Raw genomic sequence first — 18,145 nt, forward strand, 5'->3', positions numbered from 1 at the left:
CCCCTGCCCCAGCACAGCTCTGCCCCGGGGGAAGGGCGGGTTTCCCGCCTGCGGTGGGAGAAGCGGGCAAGCAGCCCGGCTTGTTCACGCGCTGAACTTCCCTCCCTGCTGGCGCTGCTTCTGCTCCCGATTCCCGACGGAAGCTTGTGGGAGGAGAGGCAGGGGAAAGGCGTGGCTCTCCCGCCCGGGCTCAGAGGCGGCTGCTGCTGCAGCAGGCGGATCGGCGCTATAAAAGAATCGGCCAGGCGCCGGCTCCGGCCTCACTCAGCGCCTCTGCCCTACGCCGTGGAGAGACCCAGCAGCGCGGCTTGCGAGCCGAGCAGGAGAGAGCGAGCGAGCGAACGAGGGGCCGGGGGCGCGCGCTCGGGGCAACCCCCATGCGTGGACTATCTGCTGCTGCACGATGCTGGAGGAGCCCCAGTTCCGCTGAAGGGAGATTGCACGCGGCCGGCTGGGCTGGATTGCAGCGCTGTCTTTCCTTATGAAGAAGACACAAGTGAGTATCTAGACCCAGCGCGCTTCAGGAGGCAGGGAGCATCCGAAGTGGTGGTGGGGTGGCGGGGCTGGAGGAGAGCTAAAGGTGGCGCACAGGCCAGTGGGAACTTTTAAAAATTTTTGCATGCTGAGGGCGGATCTATGCACTGGCCAGATCCTCGCAAAGAGAAGCGTTCAAGATGCAGGCGCTGGAGGTAAATTGGAGCCAGCTTGCCTTACCTGGCTGTGTAAATGGCTTTAGGTTAGATCAGCCGCTGTCAGATAAGATCTGCTTTAGGCTCTGGAGTATTAAAGGGCTTACTTTATTAAAGCCTGGGTTATTGGAGAGGCTCTTAGCTTCTAACACATGGATTTGGGTGGAATAGAAATGTAAACCCCTTTTCCACCACCTAAGCCTCTGCAGTTGGCAGCTTCAATTAGGAGCCCACTTATTTTCAGCTGTCACTACCGCGAGACAGTGTTAACATAGGAAGCAGGAGGTTCTGGACGCCTTGCAAGGGGCAGATCAGTTCCAACGATTAATAACAACATTGCGATCTAACGGAGGTGGGGGACTTGAATTATTCCTATCTATCCACATTGCATTAAGCAATTTGTGGGAAAAGTTCCAACAAAGGTCTGAAGTAAAGATCCAATCATAGAAGATCTTAGAAGTCAGCTGGAAAAATGATCTAAATAAGTTACATATGTTGTGCGTGATAGACATATTAGAAAGGTATGCGCTAAACACAGTGGACCCACAACATGAAATAATCTGAGGTGAAATATAGTTCATATGCACTGGCTTCATTCAAGTAGCTTGTACTAGACAGCATGTCAATATACATTTTAGATCGCTATTTGGCATTCTTCCCTTTGCCCTTTTCCACCCCAGCAATAAAGAATTTCTCTGTACATTTGGTGGATTATGTGCCATTATTTCTCAGAGTTCTTTGTGAGATTACAATTAGTGTACTGTTTATATTTTTAAAAAGGGGCGAGGGAAGGCACAGTTGGTGAGAAGGCAGCAGGAAAATCATCTAATTTTTAAAAATCACCAAAAAAAACCCCTCTCTGTTAAAGGCAAGAGTTTAGGGCCGGATCCTGCAAGGTGCTGAATACTCTCAGCTCCCACTGACATCAAAGAGAGCCAAGAATACCTCAGAAGATCAAGCTGTTAGAGAGGCGCCTGGGGAGGAATAATGAAACTCATGCCCTACTCTCACCGCTCTCTTTGGCGAGCGGTTGCTAGCCTTTTGGTGGCTGCTGATCCCCCTTTCTCCTTATCTGGAGGCTCACCGCTTTGCTACTCTCCCTTCTGTCTTGATCACTGCGGCACACATGTGGTCCCTTTCCCTGATAGTTCATTTAGAGTCGTGGCATATAACAAGGACTAATGATCTATGGTTAAAAATAAAAATTCATGCTGAAAAAAATCAGGAAATGTTTCCTAGCTTTGATCCACTAAGCGGCTAATAGTCTCCCAAGAAAAGTGGTGGGACAGGAAGCCCCCCATGTTTAAAACTGGACTGGAGATGGCAGGGAACATTCCTGCAGAAACTTTAGGGGTCAGCTCTAATTAATCTTCTCCATCTTTAATTTCTGTGATGTCTAACCACAATGAATAATTTCTTTAAATGGATGTTTATACTAAAATGATCAACTGTGTAAATCGCCATGTCTAAGATTCACTTGAGATGAATGGGGGTGGCTTACACCGCCAAACTATTGTTTCAAGCCTTGCGAGCAAACTCAGTAAAGCAGCAGTGAACAAATATTATTCACTAGTGTTTCTTCACAGCCTCAATGGCTAGAAACTAATCTTTTTTTAAAAAAGTGTATACGTTTGTTTAAAATGGGTTGGATACCAGAAAAGAGTCAGCCTGTTGTTCTGATTCAACCAGTTTACTGTTCGATCTGTTTATGGGAAGGAGAATGAAATTGTTCAGCAAGTAGTTAAGAATTATGGTAAAGTATTTTATAGTCCTTGTGAAAAGAAATATTCAGCTTTTTTAAATAGCAGAACATTTTGCCAAATTCACAAATACAGCATAATGGGTCTCACCCATGCAGCTGGGAAAAGCAGGAAGTCCTGGCATTCCAAAGCATATGACTTAGCTCAGGGATTTTCAGACTGTGGCTTGTGGAACTGCTTCTGTCACAGAAGTCAAGCAACTGTCAACCTTCAAGCAGTTGTGCATCCTGCTTGTTGGAATCAGTCAACACTTAGGTTTTCAGAGCCTTTTTTCCTCCCTCACTCTCTAAACTTAACCCTACACTTCTCCCCTCCTCCCCAGCAAACACTAAAGAACACAAGAATTTGCAACCTGTAGAGCAGTGGTTTCCAACCTTTTTTGCTTGAGGGCCACAAATAGGATTTTTACAACCCTGAAGGGCCACCAGTCTCTGCCAGCAGCCCACCTCCCCCCACATTGCTGCCAGAGGGAAGGAGTTCAGTGAGGAGGATCTCCTGTCCCCCTGGCTGCAGGGAAACCGTGTGCGCCACCTGGGTCCCTAAGCAAATGACTTCCTTCAGCAGCAAGCGGGAGGGGAGCCGCAGGCTGCTCTGAAATACTCTCACGTCACTTTTGGCCTGTGGGCCATGAGTTGGGAACCACTGCTGTAGAGCTTTTGTATGTTTCTTTTGTGAATTCTACCTGTGATCTAAATTGATGGATTAGCAAAAACACAGTAGGTACAAATCAAACAATAAATCATCCTGAAGAGATGAGGGCAGAAGGCACTATAAAATGAAAGATTTTTCACGAAAACTACCAAGGTCTACATGAAGGGAAAGGAAACTAATAACAGATACAAAATGGGGTGCATAATCAAATAGTGGCATTGCATTGAAGTGAGTTAAAGTTGTCCTTTTACTACTTTTTACATAAAAATCCATTATGATTGCTGCAGAGAAAAGGAGTGGGAATAGAAAGCTGGGAAGGACGTTGTTCACTAGATGTGTGTTAAAGCAAGTCAAGCTGAGCAGGATCAAACTGCCTTGAAAAACAGCTTAAATGGAAACAAAGGTATCTGGGTTTCTTACTTGTAGGATAGTTTCACAAGATAAGGTTGTTTAACTATTTCAGCTAAGGTACTAATTGAGAAATACATATCTGCAAGTAAAGTGCGTGATGGACAGTGAAAAAAGAATGTGCTGTTAGAAACAGAGTACAACAGAACATGATCAAGTTTATTAAATTATTTGCAGCAATCACAATCTATGATGTGGCAAAATTAGGGGAGCTGCAAAGAACTGGTTCATCAGTAGTTCAAATGCTGGAACTTTCTTAAACTGTGCATTTAGGTTAAAAAAAAACCCCTCCATTTTAAACATATCAACAACTCCTGGCTGTGTCAAAAAATGGTAGTAATTCTCTTTTAAAAATATAATTAAACATCTAGAGCCCAGTCCTGCAAATTTTTGCTATGGAAGCCCCATTGAAGTAATCTAATTGAAGGATTACTTTTATGAGGGTTTGCAGGATTATGCCCGTAGTAATTAAACATTAATACTATAAGTGAGTCTATGTTCTTTTACATACTAAGCTTAAAACAAAGTATCACTGATATCAAGACAACCTTTTAAGATTGAGGAAAATATGGTGAGTGATGACACTAATACAGTTTACCAAAATATTTAGTAAATCTCTGACTTTGTCATTTAATTAAACAAAGAATAAGAATCTAAATTGAATACAAATTTCATTAAGAAACAATGCAGAAAGGGGTCATCACACAGAACTAACTGGAAAAACTAGAGCTAGTGACAGTGACACCCACTGTTGTAATGGCTAAATGTTTCAGAAATTTGACCTGTACCACGCGGCTAGACACAACCTCTTGGAGACCTTAGTAGTGGAAAAGAGCTTAGGGCAAAATTAAGCTTTTCACTGTTGAATGGGTGCATTCATTGCCACTGGTTACATGACCTTCTGGGCTTCGTTAAAGGGACAGTCCGAGATTTACTACATTCTTTGCCACTGGAGAGGAAGCCTCTGTATTAGTATGAAGTACAATCAAACTATATAAGAAGGAAGCTGACAGAAAGCTGACAGAAAGCAGAGTTAAAGAGAAGGTTAGTCCTGCTCTGAGCAGTGGGTTGGACTAGATGACCTCCTGAGGTCCCTTCCAACACTATGATTCTGTGAAATTACATATTTCTATCCTGCATAATAGCATACTAAAACAAAAAAATAAAATGTGGATCCAGTGCAAAATTGGGCATTGGGAGAGCATTCAGAGGCATTATCATGATGGAAACCCCAGCAAACAAAGGTTGAACTTCTGCTCAGTTCTCTCCTGCCCTGCACCGGTGTTCAGGTACAGAAAGAGAGCTGGACACTGCAGGCCATTTGCGGTCCACAAGGGTAAAGCAAGGATCTTCACAAGTGCTGTTTGGGAGACAGATCAAGAATGCCTAGGAGCTAGGAGGATGCCATACCATAATCAGTCCTCAAAGAACTGAGCTGATAGTTCCCCCTCCCAACCACATTCCCAGTTTTGATTCTGTCTCTAGAAGACCAGACTACTTAGTTTGTTGTGAACAGTGCACTATGAACACCCTGAGGGAAGCCATACAAAGAAAAACCAGCAGGGTGGTCTAAAAACCTGTCTGTCTTTTTGGGGTGGCTTTGGATATTTAATATGATTTGCTCTGCCTGCTTACATTTCATGTCCATAGGTTTGTGTGTCTGTAATTTGTGATCCAGTGTAGGGGGTAATTTCTTGTGTAATATGAAATATGGCCCAATAATCTGCTCCTGACATGAAAGACTGACACTATCACTGCAATGTATATATCCTCTTGTTCAACCAGTTTCAGGTATTGAGATGCTAGCTAAAGCTACCATTGGCCTATCAGTTTGATGTTATGTGGCTTAATGGCACGCTGGCTCATGTAATCATCGTATTGTACAGAGTATGCAAAATCTTCACTTTGTCTTCGGGAGGAAAATGTTAAGGATGTAGCATGTAAACACATTTAAAGCAAAGCGTGAAAAATATCCCTTGTCACAATTCCATTTGAGTGATGTGGGAGCTGACAGATGAAAAGGGAAGTGTTTATTCTGTATTGGTCTTTGGTATGCCAAACCCCAGATTAATCAACCTTCCAAATACACTGCAAACATATCTGCTTTTCCTGGGCATTTGGGGAAGAGGGAGATGGAAGAATATAAGGAGAGTGGAAAGAGGAAGGTTCACTTTTTGACTTTTGTTTGCTGGTAATTATCTGAGCTGGGGCAGTGTAATTAATTGTATTTATGAATTTTTATTTTTATTTTGTGTTTTTCCTATATTAACACCCAGAACACATTTAATGTAGTAAATAAATTCTTGTATACAGCATAGATTGTTTGTGATGGGAGGTCTTAATTATTATTACCAAGTGTAAATATTATTAGATGTTTGTTTGTTTAAGAATGAAAATGGAAAACACAAAACACTTAGGAGCTGCCAGGAAAAAATAAAATTCTGGGTTAAGTATTTTTTATTAAAATTATGTCCATGCAAAATTTCTGAGGTTAATGAAGGCTGATAAATTATTTCTACTGAGATAAATAGTTTCTATCCAATTTAGTAATTTAGATTAGCAAACACTTTGGGCTATGATAACATAGGAGATAAATCATAAATCAATTCCCCATGTTGTGGATGGGGAAACCTTTTTAAAACGATTTTTAAGAACTGTACTCTTGATTTAGATCTCTTTGGGTCCTTGCACACCCCAAACCTCTACTGACTTTAATGACAAGTTTCTGGACTTGCAAGAAATGTAAGATTTGGCCCTTTCTCTCTTACCTTGTCTTTTCAGAAACTACTGTACAGCAGGTATCAAGTTATACTACTTAAGTCTCCTGACATGGCTAAAGCACAGTTCATTCTTGGAAGTGCTGACAGGACTGACTGTATTGTCAAATCATTCCACCTGCTGAAGTCCAGACTCTGTAGCATAGAACAAAAACAGTCTTCCTGAACGATGCTCTTCCTGAACGATGCTACAGTGCAAGACTGACCATATTTTAACTCTGTTAATGAGCAATCATCACTGGAGTATCCAAGCGCCTTTATAATCTTTTACTGTATGGATGCTCACAAGATCCTTTGAGGGATGGAAATACTATTGTCATCATATTACATGGGGGAACTGAGTCACAGAGAGATTAAGGCCCAGAATTGTAAAGGCATTGCAAGGCCTAAATGATTTAAACAGCTAAATCCCATTTCCAGTAATGATTTAGGTACTTAGGCTCTTAAATTCCACTGAAAGTCAATTACTTATTCACTTAGGCTCCCATTTTATAGATCACACAGGAAGTATGTGGTGGAGCAGGGAGTTAAACTCTGGTCTCCTGAATCACAGGCTAGTGCCCCAAACACTGAACCATCTTTCCTCCCTGTTGAGGAAGCTCCTGTATTTTCTGCAATATAAAAGAGACCTCTCACTTATTAAGTTAATGTTGCATACACAGGAATGGCTAAAATGTTGTATTTTTTTTTAACTTCAAATTAAGGGTCTGATTTCACCACCCTTACTCACATCTAGTAGTACCTCACTCTGAGAGCAGTCCCCCTGATTATAATAAGATATTACACAACATGATTAAGGGTAGCAGAATCCGTCTCTAATAATTTAGATTTCTTTGAAAAAGTCATAGGTCTGTTTGAGACCGGTGACAGGGCTTAGCGCCAGTGACAGCAACAGGCAAAGCACGACTGTTCAGCCCTCACAGGGAAGGAGAGGTCACCTGCCTCTCCAGTGCGTGCACACGTACATCTGCATGCATGCACACAAACGCTTACGCACACACAATCAAACGTGCACGCACACAATCGTGCACACGGTACATTGTAATTAGTCATTTCAAACTGTTGCCTAAAGAACATACTTGGTATGTCTTCTAAATATAATTTTATTTGTTTTTAATTAATGTGACCTAATATAGTAACTTCTCCAGGAATATATTTATTGAAATGTATGTAATTGGTGTTAACGATGGGTAGCTCTAAAGGCTTGGAAACTTGTTATGGATGCTTATCTAATTATCTGAATATTTTGTGAATTTTTTCAGCTCCCTTTCCTTTACAATCTCACCTCTTTCCTCCAGCATTCCTTCCTTGCCTCCTTGCTTGCTATATTGCCCTCTTATTAGGAGAATGGACACAGATCAGTACCTAGTGTCCTCTCCAGAAATTATCCTTCCAATTGTGGACTTTATAGATCTTGCTGTTTGTGAAAGTTCAGAGTTCCCTACAACTTATATCCCTATTAAAAATTTCAAAGGAAGTTAAATCACTGCCTTCACATGAACAGTTTCTTGAGAGATGACGAAAGCACCTCCATATTCTTGAATTTTACAATCATGTAGCTCAATGAAGAAGTCCTAGGGTGCCTTTTAAAGTTTATGAGATAAGCAGGTCTGGCAAAGATTTTGCTGCAGTGCGTCATCCCTAAAGAGACTCACTCATGCAGAAACACAAGAAAGCAGGATGCTGGGCCATTATTTATTGACTGTCTTTGCATTACTGTTCAGTAGCAATATCGTTCACTTCTGAAGACGATGCCTTGGTCAAAGAACTGATACCAATTTTATTTTTAGCATATATTTCAGCTAATCTTTCTTGCTTCTTCCAGAGACCAATTACTACTTGGCATATCACAGCTGTACTTTTTGTGCTCATTCTCATTTTCCATGGGTTATAGTGGTTGCCATTAAAAAGTCAACATTTGCTAACAGTGACAACATTGTGGTATCTGAGATAAAACAGTTTTTCCTAACCCAATAATAAGAAATAACTTTAACTGTGTATTAACTGTTGCCAAGGATGAATTTTTTTTCAGTTATGACCATTGTACATTTACTCCCGTAGCATTTTTGTTCTGTTAATTCTACCAGAGAATGGGCAATGGCACTTTAAATTCATGTAAACTGGAATTGTTCCATTGTGTACCACCTGACCATATGTGTAGGTGAGGATGAAGGGAAGAAAGTGTTTAAATTTCAAGGATTCTTTTTTTATTCTTTCCTTTATTCTTCCAAGATATGAATCCTTGTAAGTATCTGTCTTAAAATATTAAATCTTGGTTGCTTTACTGCATAGTCAGATCTGTGAAAGTGTAGTAAGACTCCTTTATGGTGAAAGGACATGCAAAATGGAAGGAGTGAATGAGTCTAAGGAGAACTAAAGCAAACTTTTTTTTCCTTGCAGTTATACCAAGAATATTTTATCAAGTGGACTTGGCACAATGAGAATATATTTGATATAGCACAGTTGACCTGTAACCGTAAAGTGACATGGATGTTGTACTGTGGAGGGACAGTGCTATTTGAAGCTCTGTTCAGACAGGTCTTTTCCTCACTCTTAAGGGCTTGTCTTCACTGCAGTGTTTGTTCCAGGTAACTTGAGTGTTGCCCCTAACCTAACTATCATCCACACACACAAATCTCTAGCTCATGTTAAGTGGTGCTTTAAATACAAGCAAATTAGCCCATACAGGTACGGTTGAAGCTCCAGCTTGTAATACAGTGGGAATAAAGCTACAAACCTGAGTTAGCACAAATTTATCAACTGCTTATCCAATCATTCTGTGTAGCTCCAGTGATGCAGCTGCTCTCATTCAAGCTAAGCTAGCTTGAGTATAGAGTGTAGTAATTGGAGCTAATTGCTGAGGTGGAGACAAGCCCTCTGATGTGGCCTGCTCAGCGTTCTGTTCCCTCCCTTTCCTTCATTCTGTTGCTCTTCTCTTCTTCAACTGATTTATTTCAGGGTCCACATCAGCTCTGAGTGTGATATTACTCTATGCTGCACCCTGAAAGAAATAAGGCAGAGGGCAAAATTGTATTCTTAACACAGTAGAGTTAGTTTGTCAGAGTAGAAATTACTTACTTACTTTTGAGTTCTATATAATATAATCTTAACCACTGTTGTCATTGGCTCTGAGCATTTATCTTTGGGTGTCACTATTCGCACTGTGAAACCAGAAATTTGGTCTCAAATTAAGCTAATTAAACTATATTTTTGAGAAAGAGAAATCCAGATTGAATGATCTTCAGTTACTTTAAAAAGAGGGGTTTAGGATGTTACCTGACTGAAAATATAGGATCATTATTTTCATGATGTTCCTCAATACAAACAAAGTTTTTATTAAGTTACAGGTTACAATATTGCTTCCTTACTAACAAAGCAATACATGTTCTGTGCTTATGCAAGCAGTTTGAGATACAGCTATTTCTCTGAATGAGTGCTATTTACTTTATTACTTTATTTACTAACACATGAGTTTTAATTATATAGTTCCTCGGTTTCTTTTCTAATAGTTCAGTGTATGTACTTAATATTTTAGCTCTTCAATTATACCTGTAATTATAACAGTCAAGCCATACATTGAAATGTTAGTTGTCTTGACAATTTACTACCATTTCAAACACATTACAAACTCTACACAAACTGTGTCACAAATCACTTTGTGATAGTTGCTCCAGTACAAAAAATTACACTAGTATAAATTACACTAATGAAAAAGTGGAATAATGCTCTGGGTGCATCAGGTCCAGTGTTTCAAACTGTTGTATTAAAAGGTGCTCATAAGTATGGAGATTTCAGTGTGTTTGTGTATATTTGTGACGTGTGCAGAGCTCATGCTTGTGTATAAAATGGGACTAAGATGTTATGATAAACCACAAAAGTCAATGTTAGTTATCTTAAATAATGGACTTGTGTAACACTGAGTCACGTTTGGTCTGTTTAACTTAATAATGTCCTGCTAATCTTCAGAGTAAGTCAACAAGGAAAGAGATGCTTGGAAACTCAGGAAATCTAAAATTGAAACATGTTAATGGTTTGTTGTTTCTATGTACAGTCACTACTGGTAAAGTAAAACCAGAATCATTTGTGTCATGCATTCATGCCATTATTTAATGCAAGTTTATGCACCAAGACTTCTAAACAGTTACAGATCTGGATGTCAGCTCCTGTTTGAGCTGAACTGCAAGCAAACAGATTTTTTTTAATACAACTTTGAGTCATGTTAGGGAGTGTGAACAATAGGCAGCCAACTTAATATAGAAAACTTGTATAATACTATCTCGCACTCCCCTCTGGATAATACCTAAGCTTCCAATCAGTAATAATGGACAGAATTCCTAGGTGTGGACTATTTTAGAGAGACAAATAGTATTCCTAACATTCAGAATTGCTGCCTGTTTCAAATTCTTAAATTTTTGAGCAATATATAGCAGTCCTTTCTCAAGAGCAAAAACTGCCAGCAGAAAATCAGACCACAAATCTAATTGAATTGTATAAGTAGTGTATTCTTGTACATGCATGCCTGCATCTTTTATTTTCAAGGAAATATAGGTCAAAGCCTGTCTATGCTTTTAAACAGAGTATGTTTATATTTGGTTTGGTCCTGTCCTAATCACAGTAAAAGAACATGCCCCAGTTTTGACTTCTAGCTATTTAAGCAAGAGTTTTTTAACTTGGCTATACCATGATTGATCCCAAACAGTCTTGACTGACTGTTTCCAAATTGGTACTTTTATAGCATAAAGCTGGACACCAAAGCACCAATCTTGATTCAAGTAGTCCATGAAACTCTTGCAGTTGACTTCAGTGAGAGCAGGAATGGGCCCTCCAGTCACAGCCAATCTTGTACTTAACTGCTAGCAATTCTCTTCTTCTCTCAGCATATCTTGTCTATTACTAGTTCCTTTTGCTTTTTCTTCTATAATATCACTAAAATTTCTGCATTCTCCTCTATACCCACTGCTTAAGCCTTTGTTCACACACAGTTTGATCATCTCTTATTCCTTAATTGCTGGAATGTTCTTCTCCCTGGCATCTCCATAGCCATTTATACAAAAAATCCATTACAAAAGTGATCTTCCTCTCCTGCTATTCCAATAGTGTCACCCTAGCTTTCTTGAATCCTTTCTTTGGCTTCTACCACATCCAGTTCAAGTTCCTCATCTTCACTTGCATCTCTGCACCCCTTCTAGCAAATCCTCTTCATTATTATCTTCATTTCCTTTTACTCTTGGCTTTATGCCTTTATTCATATTGCCTACTATACTTGCAATAGTCTACCAATGACTTTCTCTCCTTCATGGAAGTGGGTTTGAAAGGAGGAATTTGAATTGCTCCCATGCTGATTTCTTCATCAATGAACTCTCAATATATTCATTAACAGAATTATTGTCTTCCCTGTATAAAATTAATCTCTTTGGGGCAGGAATGATTCCTATGTTTTGCAGAACATTGCACATTGCAGAACTATGTGTGTAGTAATAATTGGTTATTTATTGTACTTTTAATGTGCCCGTTATCATAGTATCTGGGTGCTATTTTAAGAGTTGACTCATTTCTTACCTGTTTATTTCATACATAATATTGCATACTACTTTCCAAAGAGTCAATCATTTGCTAAGGAGAAACAAAAGTCATTTCAGAGTATTGTCTAGCCCTGCTTTATGGTGGATCTCTGAGCTTCACTGTACTACAAAAGATGGATTAAATTTTTTTCACACTATTGTTAAATCTACTAGAGTTAATTTCTTCTTTTCCTAAGGCTAACTGTTCCCCACCATATTTAAAATCTCTTCTCTCAAACTAGTGCTAGTGATGTCTTGAAAACCTGCAGGTAGTAACCAGACTGCCTCCTATATGTCTGCACATTTCCGACTATGCTCAGGGAACACAGATGAATAAAAGACAGACACTGGAATGGATTTTAAGCAACAGGCTGCAACTTTATTATTCCTAGGTTGGGGTGATATATACTCATCCCATCTTGCATACCAGGCATTTAACTGGGTCAAGTGTGGGATGACAGGACTCCCAATTTATAACCGATAAGTTGGGATAAAACCCTCAACTTATCACCAGGATTCAGCTCAATTCCCCTGCTCTCAAAGTAGGTAGAGAGTACCAAAGGGGGAGCTCAGACTGCAAAGACTTCAGGTCTTTCCTTCTCTGTTTAGGCTCCCAGTCCATCAGCAAAAATTCTGGGTCTTATTTGCCTCTGGGAGCTGGCCCTTTTAGCCTTTATCTGCACTGGACATTGGCTGCAAATTGTGACAAAATTACATGTTTCTATATTATCTTTTAATATCACTTCTAAATCCTATTCTTCTTTATCCCAGCTGCACCTCCACAATGCAGTGAGGAAGATGAAAATCCACTGGATCTTCAGTAATTTGGTCCAATGGAAAAATATCCTCTCTGATCCCAAAAAACAGGCAATTGGTCAGATCCAAAGTATCCTGGAAATGCAACTCCTTATCTACACTACAGGGAGGGCAAGGCAGCAGAAGAGGCAAGAGGCTTCAGTAGTTTAAACTGGTGAGGGAGGTGGGGGAGCCAATCAACTAAGCCATCTGTCCAGCCAGTGGTAGGTGTAGAACCTGAGGAGGTGGAGGGAGTATGGCCAGGCTCTGGCATGTGTTCTTCTCCCTTCCCCCTGGGAGTGGCTTAGCCCCTTTTTTTGGTCCAACCAGAATATTCCCCCTGATCCAAAGAGGTTGGGAGGAGGCATTTTCTGGGCACAGGTTCTTCCCTCCACTCCCCTCCCTGCAGTCCAACTAAAATGTCCTCTACACTAAGAAAGGGTTGGAGGGATTTTACAAATGGTCTCAAGACATATGTAAACTTAATCCAATTCGTAGCCTACTGATTTGTTTCTATTAATGCAAGGATCCAAACATGCCTAACTTGGAATGCCACCATCCAAGAACAATATGCTACTTTAAAGCTGAATGCTCTATATGCTTAAATTGCTAAACTATCTTAAGTAAATGTCAGAGTGTTGACAGCAGGTTGACTCACTGTGTAGCCCCTTCTTAACACAGCCACTTCCAATGCAGCAAGTACTTCTTATTTCAGTATAGCAGGCAAAAATAACAAATTTCGATCCAGGAAAATGATTAGTACATGCCATAAGAACAATCTTGTGGTTGAGTAAACACAACTAGAACTTGTTTCCTAATGAAAATATCTTAGTAACAGCCTTTGAAATCTTACAGTATGTACACTGAGAAGTGCATTACAATCATATATTCAATGCATCTCAGTAGGTTTGCACCAGCCTTTTATACCAGAGCATATGTTCTCTGTAAGGCTATTCATGGGAGCCAAGGAAACTGCATGTTTTTGCAAGGCACTTGTTCTAAAAAGGCAATTATAGTTGAATTGTGGGAACCAGGGCTCAATAGTCCTGTGATAGGCCACCTTACAAAATGGAAAGGTACTGTTAAAATAAGATTTCTACCCTGGGTTTTATACCAATAGGTCTGTAACAAAGATGGTCTTGCAGTTAAGTCGAAGGGCTGACTTCAGTACATCTGGTAGCTGTTTCTTCTGGGTGTGATATGAATACATCCAGCGCTGTTAACGGGCCACTTCACCTTGAATGGTCCCTTAGAATATGTGCTAACTACTTATGCTAAACTGTCTGTTTAATTTTGTATTTAGCTGTGACCCTCTTAGTACCTTTCCCAGACCTAAAGAGCTCAGTGTAGCTCAGAAGCTTGTCTCTCTCACCAACAGCAATTGGTCCAATAAAAATTATTACATCACTTATCTTGTCTCTCTCAGATCCTGGGACTGACATGGCTACAACACTGCATAGATCTTGTATGACACGGCTTAAAATAAATCTAAAAAGGATTGAACATTTATTAGATAATGAGAATATCCATAGTTACATTAGACAGGAATTTTGGGTTTTTTTTAAATAAAGGAATCTAATCTTTCATTTTTCAGGATGTAAGATAACTCATTGGGTCAGGTTAGTCTATAACTGTGAATTACTGGGTTTTCTGCAACTTTCTCTGAAGCAAAGGATACCAACCGTATTAGAAAGACCACTAAACTGACTGGGGTCTGGGTATAGCAATTTTTATGTTCCTGATCCTAGTTGCCTTAATCGCACAAGTCAGATTTGGCCTATAATTCTAAGCTCAGTTTCCCATTCTACCGTCTCCAAAATTTACCATCAGTAGCAATTCAGTGTTTGGTACTGAGGCAGGGAAAACCATTAAAATAATACTTCATTCTGATCTATTAAACTTCAAAATAAATCTGAGGTTTGACAATGAAATCTCAATTTAAATTGGACTGTACGTGTTAAAAACAGACTCTCTCCTCCCACCCCCCACAATATAGCTCCCACACTTCTGAAGGGACACTAACAGTGTGTTTAGGGTCAAACATTTAAAGAAAAGGAAATATTTCATGGTACATCCCTGGGAATTGTTGGTTTTAAGATAACATTTGGGGGAAATACAATTTTAAAAAAAATCTTTTAAAAAAAGATATATTCCCCTCTGGCATGCTGAATGGGAAATTGGGCTGACATGTATCTCTAATGAAATAAGACAGTAAGTGGCTTTTCTTATTAGAGGGACTTTTTCTGATTTGTCCCATCCCCACCCATTTTCCATTGTCCTTTTAAAATTTACCAGCCTATGCCAATTTACACAGTGCTTCAAATGCCTCAAAGAACTGATCTACCAGTTTGATTTCTTCAGGAGGAAAAAATTGATATTTCTTTGGAAAGTAACCTTTTCCATGAAGATCTTAAACAGTTTAGTGCAGTCTCCTGAAATACAGACATGGTACAACTTAGTAAATTTCCCTGGAACAAAAGTGTTTGTTTATTTTTCTGCTGCGTGGTAGTACATGGGATTGGAGTAACAAATACTCAACTAGTAAATAGTTGGCATGTGGGAGGGGTGGGTTTTATTCTGAAAGAAAATATACTATTTTACACAGGAAACTTAAAGAAAAAAATTGCAATTGATCCATTCTTCCTAACGTGTAAGCTTAATTGCTGTAAAACACTGCATAATATATGGTAGCTCCAGGCGCTGAGGTAAGAGGTTTACCACCTGTCCAGCACTTGTATTATACTTAAATCTTTCTAGTAAGATTTAACGGTTAGCCTTTAACCTCAAGTGTCAATTACCTGGATTCTGGGCTTGCATGCAAGCTCTAGCTCTGCAGCGTCTGAGATTACTCTCCTTTATCTGTGTATCACTTTAGATAAACACTCTTTTCCCAGATTGTTAAAGGCAAGCCTTTGAACAGATGTATGTTCCATGCTTGTAAAGATTCATGTGCACTTATGCATGGTACAATATCAATAAAAAGTATAAAAGATTCTCTATATCTTCATACTCTTACCCTAATAATCAGCTGTCCCTCTGCATAGGAATATGTCTATACACGCTAACCGAAATTATACAACATATAAAAGGCTATTTGAGAACTAAAGATTTTATGTACAAGTAAAACTAGTCTCTAGTTTTCCTCTGTCAAATATGTAATGTTGATCATTCAAAATTTGAAATAATTAAAAGGATCTATCTTTTCAGCCAGAAAATTAAATTACAAATCCTATTTTTCTTCCATTTATTTCATTTGGAAGCAGCTGAGACTAATTTTGCATGAAACTTAAAGCTATTACTTAGACTGCATGTTAAGTGTACACTATGTTGTTAGATATTATGAAATGAAAAAAGGAAAGAATCAAAGTACATTGAAGTCTTAAAGATTAATAGTCCATATTCTCCATAGTGCTATGTAAAACTTGGCAATATCACTTCTTAGGGGCTTATTCAAACTTTTTTCTTTGATTTTGAAACATATGGGTTGATACACTCCAAGTTTTAGGTTAAACAAACTCAAAAAAAATTGAGGGAGAGTAAAACTCTGTCAAACCTGCGGAGTTTCACTTTGCTAGCTACTATAGGGAGCAGCAGAGTATAACTAACAGAGCATACATTTTGCATGATTTTAACTAAACTGCAGATCAGTTCAACTTGATTGAAATGTTCATGGTCTTTCCCATATCTTTTAACCATTCAGTATCTGGCTTTTAAGTGAGTATCAAAACATGAAGCCAAAAAAGTTCCACGTGGCTTTAAATTTTTGTTGCCAACATCCGTTGCTTCAGTTATCCATAATGGGCTTGTTTTTTAAATTGGCTGGCTTCCGGGTACTTTCCTTTCCTGAGAATTGCTGTACAGGAGACTTTTATGTAGCAAATGGCTATAAGAAATAACGGTTGAATGGCTGAATACAAGGTATTCTACAATGCAGGTGCAGTGTTGTCTAACCGGTGTCCTGTTACAAAGCTTTTTTGCCAGCTTAGATTGTCTTGTAAAACTTTTTCCTCTTCACATTCACAGCTGGCAAAAAGTGGGCATTGTCTTGCTTACTAAGATTTGAATGTTTGAGCTGTCAGGTAAACGAAGGTTTAATCATGAAAGCAATTCTAGTTACACAAGACTGAACAAATGCTCTTGCATTAGGCTGTCTCTTTACTAGCAAATTTCATAGCTGTAATTTATCACCAGTGCAGATCTACTGGTGGCAGCAATAGAAAACAGCTGTGGCGTAGATAGGAGGTGGGTATCTTTCATTTTCAGGAGAAATGGTAGTGAAAACATCTGTACAGAGGCCACACTACGACTTCTATTGTTGTCACAGGAGGAGAGTAATGGTTACAGGGTTTGATAGCATAGGCAATGTCTTAACACAGTGGCAAAAACATAGACATCCAGGGAACTTTTACTGCAAAAGTTTAGGCACCAAGTGAATTTAAGTGACTACAGAGTTAAGAAGCGGGGGGCGGGGGAGTGGGTTATGGATTGCAGTGGTTCCTAAAAATGGAGGCTAGATTCCTAAGTACCTCTGTGGATCCAAGCCTAATGTTTACATCATTGGGTGATGTCTTGCATTTTGTCCATTGCTTTTTGTAAAGTTAGAACTACAGTTGATATAGCTAGAGGGCATCCATGTTCTATTATTACCAAGCCACAAAAGTCAGTCTGTTAGATTACCTAATTGCAAAGCACTATATTATCTCTAAAATGGTATCCTCAATCTGTAAAATTCAAAACTTTAAACCATACACAAAAGTGGAGACTAACCCCTCCCCCCCCCATAATAAAAAGAGATATCTCCTATATAATACATTGCAGGATTTAGAGAAATGTGGGGGGAAAGAATTGGGCATAAATCTTTGCAGTTTTACTGCAGAAGGAGTACACATTTGTGGCACATTCCACCCTTAACTCAGTTACAGGAAGAGAGTTACAGACTCCAATAGTGTAACTGTGGAATATTGTTAAGCACTGTTACAAATTCCTTGCTAGACAAGGCCACACAGCTGAGAGTAGGGTTTTTAAAAGTATCTTACGGGTGCTCCAGGGATAAGTTTGCAGCTCTTCTTACTTATTTAGGCATAAGCATTCAAAAGTTAGCACTGAGTACGGGAGACCAATTTCTGAGGTTTCCCAATTTAAGATACTTAGTGTCTCATATAGGGCACCCAAAACTGAGTCACCCAAAACTAGTAGCTGTTTTAAAAAATGTTAATGTTAGCCACTGTTCTGAATACATGCCTATTTACTAGGAAAACTCAATAACAATGGACAAATATTCAACAAATTGAGCCTCCTCAAAATCCCTTCCAAAGCCAAAGTTAACATACCAACCACCTCATACTGCTCATTGCTTTCCAAAAGGAAAACAAATGGATCTTGCCCCATGACCTGAAATTCTGCAAATGCAGGCTTTCCTGAACCAAAGCAGAAAGTGCATTCCACAACTGAGGACCATTCACTGAAAAATGTCCTACCACCAGCCTCTTTACAGTTAATCCAGG

General features: G+C 39.4%; 1 protein-coding gene across 1 annotated transcript in view; it reads left to right on the forward strand.

Moving 5' to 3' along the window:
- The first annotated feature begins 238 nt into the window (after window positions 1-238).
- The window catches only part of KITLG (KIT ligand), a 75,251-nt gene continuing 57,344 nt past the window's right edge, over window positions 239-18,145 (forward strand). The window contains exon 1 of the mRNA XM_067559843.1: window positions 239-496. Coding sequence (XP_067415944.1) covers window positions 482-496 — 15 coding nt within the window. The 5' untranslated portion in view covers window positions 239-481. The remainder of the gene's footprint in view (window positions 497-18,145) is intronic.

This window comes from Emydura macquarii, unplaced genomic scaffold (genome assembly GCF_026122565.2).
Source record: "Emydura macquarii macquarii isolate MOO-44397 ecotype Brisbane River unplaced genomic scaffold, CSIRO-AGI_Emac_v2 contig_2205, whole genome shotgun sequence".
Taxonomy (NCBI): Eukaryota; Metazoa; Chordata; order Testudines; family Chelidae; genus Emydura; species Emydura macquarii.